At 50.4% G+C, this 4,932-nt stretch overlaps 1 protein-coding gene across 1 annotated transcript in view; it reads left to right on the top strand.

Moving 5' to 3' along the window:
* The first annotated feature begins 454 nt into the window (after window positions 1-454).
* Window positions 455-4,932, top strand: part of aars2 (alanyl-tRNA synthetase 2, mitochondrial (putative)) — a 21,428-nt gene continuing 16,950 nt past the window's right edge. Inside the window, exons 1-4 of the mRNA XM_024268047.2 lie at window positions 455-1,201; window positions 3,464-3,652; window positions 3,718-3,863; window positions 3,920-4,111. Of these exons, the coding sequence (XP_024123815.1) occupies window positions 968-1,201; window positions 3,464-3,652; window positions 3,718-3,863; window positions 3,920-4,111 (761 nt within the window). The 5' untranslated portion in view covers window positions 455-967. The remainder of the gene's footprint in view (window positions 1,202-3,463; window positions 3,653-3,717; window positions 3,864-3,919; window positions 4,112-4,932) is intronic.

Here is a 4,932-nt window from a genome sequence, read left to right as displayed (position 1 = left end):
CTAAATACTAAACTAGATTCGACGGGGCCCGTCTACAGTCACACTCTGTAGTTACACACACACTTGTTGGTTGAGACAGTCTCCACATCTAAACTAGTCGAAATGTACAAAATATAACTGCAGCTCACACACTTAATCATACAGATCGACACAAATAAAGCCTTTCATTCTGTCACACATACTATTAGTGCAAAGGTGAGCTGACACCTGTGCTCAGGTGAGTACCTATGGTTTCCTAATGTGGATAAAGATGGAATGTACACAGGGGGAGAGCATCCCGCAATCCCCACACCAAGACCACCCGCTGGGGCGGCAGCAGCCTGGACACCACCCCCCAACACCCGACATGGTTCCGCGGAGAGAATCCGCCCGCCGGGCAATTCCGACAAACACCCAGACCAAGGAACGCGGGACCGNAATTTTTTTTTTTTTTTTTCAAATTTACAATATCTTATTTTCACATTTTCAAAAATTCTTCTCAGTTACAATGTGTGTTTTTCAAGTTTCCAATCTGTTTTTGGTCACTTTAAGCTGATCCTGATTTGACCCCACACAGGAGCAGCTGGGTGGCTGCATGCAGGACAGATATGGGTGAAGGTTCGATTCCCTCGCGGTGCGACGAGCTGAAATCAGTCTGAGGGGAGACCTACGCTCTGCTGCATTACCGTTCAGACGTATTCGTGCTGTACAGTGAGATGACCTGTACACTCAGAATCCTGTTTCCTGTCGGACATCTGGAGGTACCGTGATCGTCACTGCAGGCCGAACTGCAGAGGTTCTGCTGGAAAGACCAGATTCTGAGGTTAGACTGCGGTTCCGCTCTATGGGCAGCAGGGGGCGACCCCGCTCTGTCTGTCTGCTTAGATCCGCAGAAGAAGAAAGACTGGCAGTACGCATGCGCGGCGTGGCCAGAGTGTCCCGGGCTTAGTAGTTTGGATCTGGTTCAGGGTCACCAGGCGGGATTCGGATGTTCCGGCTGGTCCGGTGGAGGCTCCGGCCCGTTCGCGGGTCTTCGAGCTCGCTGTCGGCGGCCTCGCGGCGCGCCTGCAGCGGCTTTCCTCCCGGCTTTCCCGCCGCGCATGTCCGCAGCGCCTTTCTGGACTTTTTCCGGCGGAGACACGGACACCTGCTGGTTCCGTCCAGTCCGGTCCGGCCCAGAGCTGACCCCAGCTTGCTGTTCGTCAACGCCGGGATGAACCAGGTCAGTTCGGGGCCGGTTCGGTTTGACTTTCCCTGAGTTGTATGGTCTCAAGGGGTCAATTTGCGCATGCGCACACCGATGAACGGTATAAGTACCGTTAAGGAGAGTAAACTGTAGTGTGCTGACTGCTACTGCAGGTACATTTAAATGTGTCACTACACCTGTATCACGACAGGTGTGTCACGACACCTGTATCACTACAGGTGTGTCACTACACGCGTGTCACTACACCTGTGTCACTACAGGTGTGTCACTACACCTGTATCACTACACGCGTGTCACTACAGGTGTGTCACTACGCGCGTGTCACTACACCTGTATCACTACACCTGTATCACTACACGCGTGTCACTACAGGTGCGTCACTACAGGTGTGTCACTACAGGTGTGTCACGACACCTGTGTCACTACAGGTGCGTCACCACATGTGCGTCACGACACCTGTGTCACTACACCTGTATCACTACACGCGTGTCACCACAGGTGTGTCACTACACCTGTATCACGACAAGCGTGTCACTACAGGTGCGTCACTACACCTGTGTCACTACAGGTGTGTCACGACACCTGTGTCACTAGAGTTGCGTCACGACACCTGTGTCACTAGAGTTGCGTCACGACACCTGTGTCACTACAGGTGCGTCACTACACCTGTGTCACTACAGGTGCGTCACTACACCTGTGTCACTACAGGTGTGTCACGACACCTGTGTCACTACAGTTGCGTCACGACACCTGTGTCACTAGAGTTGCGTCACGACACCTGTGTCACTACAGGTGCGTCACGACACCTGTGTCACTAGAGTTGCGTCACGACACCTGTGTCACTAGAGTTGCGTCACGACACCTGTGTCACTACAGGTGTGTCACGACACCTGTGTCACTACAGGTGCGTCACGACACCTGTGTCACTACAGGTGTGTCACGACACCTGTGTCACTACACCTGCTTCCCTGCCTCTGGTTCTGAGCTCTGTCTAAGCTAAGTTCTGCTGGTTTCAGAACAAAGTTCGACTGGTTTCACCTGCAGGTTGTGTACGAGAAAAAAAACAATAAATAAATCAATAAAGAAAAAAATCAAGCCCCTCCCCTCCTTCAGGTCCGACCACATGAAGCCGTTTCAGTCTCTGTTTATCCAATAAGCAGCGTAAGCAGTGATTGGTCTGAATCATCGTTTCTATGGCAACCACTCTGTCCAATCAGGAGTGAGATTGTTAAGCCCCACCCCTTCCACTAGAAAGTGGATAACATGAGTCTGTCAATCAAACTTTTCTTATGTTGGACGTGGGGGCCATTAGGCTCCGCCTAGATTTACTGAGGAATCTGATTGGTCAGTTTGTGACTGGAAGAACTCAATCTAAAGTATCATATTGAAGAGGATTAACAGTCAGACGTCAGAAAGTTTCAGATCCAGAATGTTTACTCTGACCGACAGAATGACTGATAACAGCTGTTTGTTTCTATGTAGAGTGTGTGGGGTTTTCTGGGTACTTCCTGTTTGGAACGCCAGGGGGCGGGGCCACTGAGTCAGTTCTCAGATACAAGGCGTGTTTGAGATGACTCAGTCGAACACAGCGCTGCGCAGACCGCCTGGATTGCAGTGCATGTTGAGTTGTGATGTCACTTGTCAATCATCATAAAGATATCGCGAGAAAGGGGCGGGACCAAGGCGCCCACCTCGCTGGGAGCAGCTGGAAATTTGGCACTGCACTGACCACAAGCTGCCTTGATGCCCTCAAAACAATGCATTGTGGGAAATGGTGTCCTGACAAGTCTTGTAGTTGGAAGTGAATCTGATCAGGCTGTTTTTCATCTGTTGTTCCTGAAAGCTTAGAATATTCACTAAAAACACGAATGTGAGACAATTTAAGTTCCTATCGAAACAAATACAAACATTAAAAACAATAAGAAGACACAAAAGCACAGATCATATTAAGGGAAAGAGACATATTACAATTCACCTGAATGTTGAGGAGAACCCGACTTCCTGTTCTCTAGTTCGGTATCGCCCAAGAGTGACATCTGCTGGTCTAAACGGGTCATTGCAGGCAGCCTGAACCAGAACCATGCTGGCAGGCCTCAGAACCAGTGGTGACCTCTGAGTCTGATCTCAGCTGGGTGTTGTAGAATATTCACTTAAATCAACATCGTCTCAAAACCTCAGACCAAACCAGGTCGAGTTCTTCAGAACTGTCTGGGTCTCTCCTGGCCCCTCATCACACTTTTCTAGACCTGGTTGTGGCTCATCCAGTTTCTCTGTCAGTTCAAGCCGGTCTTCCTGGGAACCGTGGACCCCCGGAGCCCGATGGCGGCGTACCGCAGAGTGGTGAACAGCCAGAAGTGCGTCCGCGCCGGCGGCAAACACAACGACCTGGAGGACGTGGGCCGAGATGTCTACCACCACACCTTCTTTGAGATGCTTGGAAACTGGTCCTTCGGAGACTACTTCAAGGTGACCCCGCTCAGATACGAGGTCGCTTCCTGTGTGGGAGGGGCTCATGCTGTCTCTGGGTTCAGGCGGAGGCTTGTCAGATGGCGTGGAGCCTCCTCACGGAGCATTATGGGATTCCTGCGGACAGACTGTACGTGTCGTACTTCGGGGGGGACGCGGCGTCCGGGTTACCTGCGGACGAGGAGACGCGGAGCATCTGGCTGGATGTCGGGTAGGTGGTTGTTGTGGTGGATCCGTCCAGCGGTGACTTACCACGCTCTCCTTCAGGGTTTCTCCCGGACGCATCCGGCCCTTCGGCCTGACGGACAACTTCTGGGAGATGGGGGACTCGGGGCCGTGCGGGCCCTGCACCGAGATCCATTTCGACCATGTGGGGGGTCGAGACGCCGCCGTCCTGGTTAACGCTGGCAGTCCAGATGTGGTGGAGATCTGGAACCTGGTCTTCATCCAGTACAACAGGTCAGTCCTCCTGTGTTTAAGCTGCGGGGTTTTCCTGGTTTACAATAAGGTGGTGGTGTCTCAGCGCGCCTCAGATTCATGTACTTTAACTTTTGCTCCCCCAAGCAAATGTATTACGAGTGACTGAGCAGGTATATTTACTTAATAAAAAAGGACAAATTTGTGTTATTTCATTTCAAGTTTATTTCTTTAGTTTCTTCTAGGTGCTTCTTAGTAAATAACACCTCATGGAAACTAACAGATGCATGGACATTTACTGAACATGAGATTGTACAACGAACATGTACTCATTAATACTCAGGTACTCCTTACCACAGTGAGCAGTCTGTAGCAGAGCGTTTGACTCGTCAATGTTTCATCTTATTAAACCTTTTCAGACAGTCTTGGTAGTCAGAAACCTCTTGGTTAGGACCATCAATAGTAACTTTACAACAGACATCCAGTTTATTGTGACTACACTCCACCTGTCAGGTCTTTCCTCTTCCCTTTTGGAAAAAAAGTTGCTTATTTTACGATTTTCCATCGCTGTAAAACTAATTCATTTGACTAACATGAATCAAGTTGGAATAAAGATTTATCTATTTACATATAGGTAGATGTACTCGATTATAGAGGAAACAACACTCACTAGGGGTGTAACAGATCACAAAACTCACGGCTCAGATCGTGTCACGGTTTTAGGGTCACGGTTCAGATTAGGGGTGTAACGGACCACGGATGATCTGTGGTCCGCACGGATCAGAAGCCACGGTTCGGGACACGGTTCGGACACGTGTGTACCGCGGACCACTCCGACCCCCACCCCCAGCCAGCGCACACAC

This window comes from Oryzias melastigma, linkage group LG16 (genome assembly GCF_002922805.2).
Source record: "Oryzias melastigma strain HK-1 linkage group LG16, ASM292280v2, whole genome shotgun sequence".
Classification (NCBI taxonomy): Eukaryota; Metazoa; Chordata; class Actinopteri; order Beloniformes; family Adrianichthyidae; genus Oryzias; species Oryzias melastigma.
This window is presented reverse-complemented; position numbering and strand designations above follow the sequence as displayed.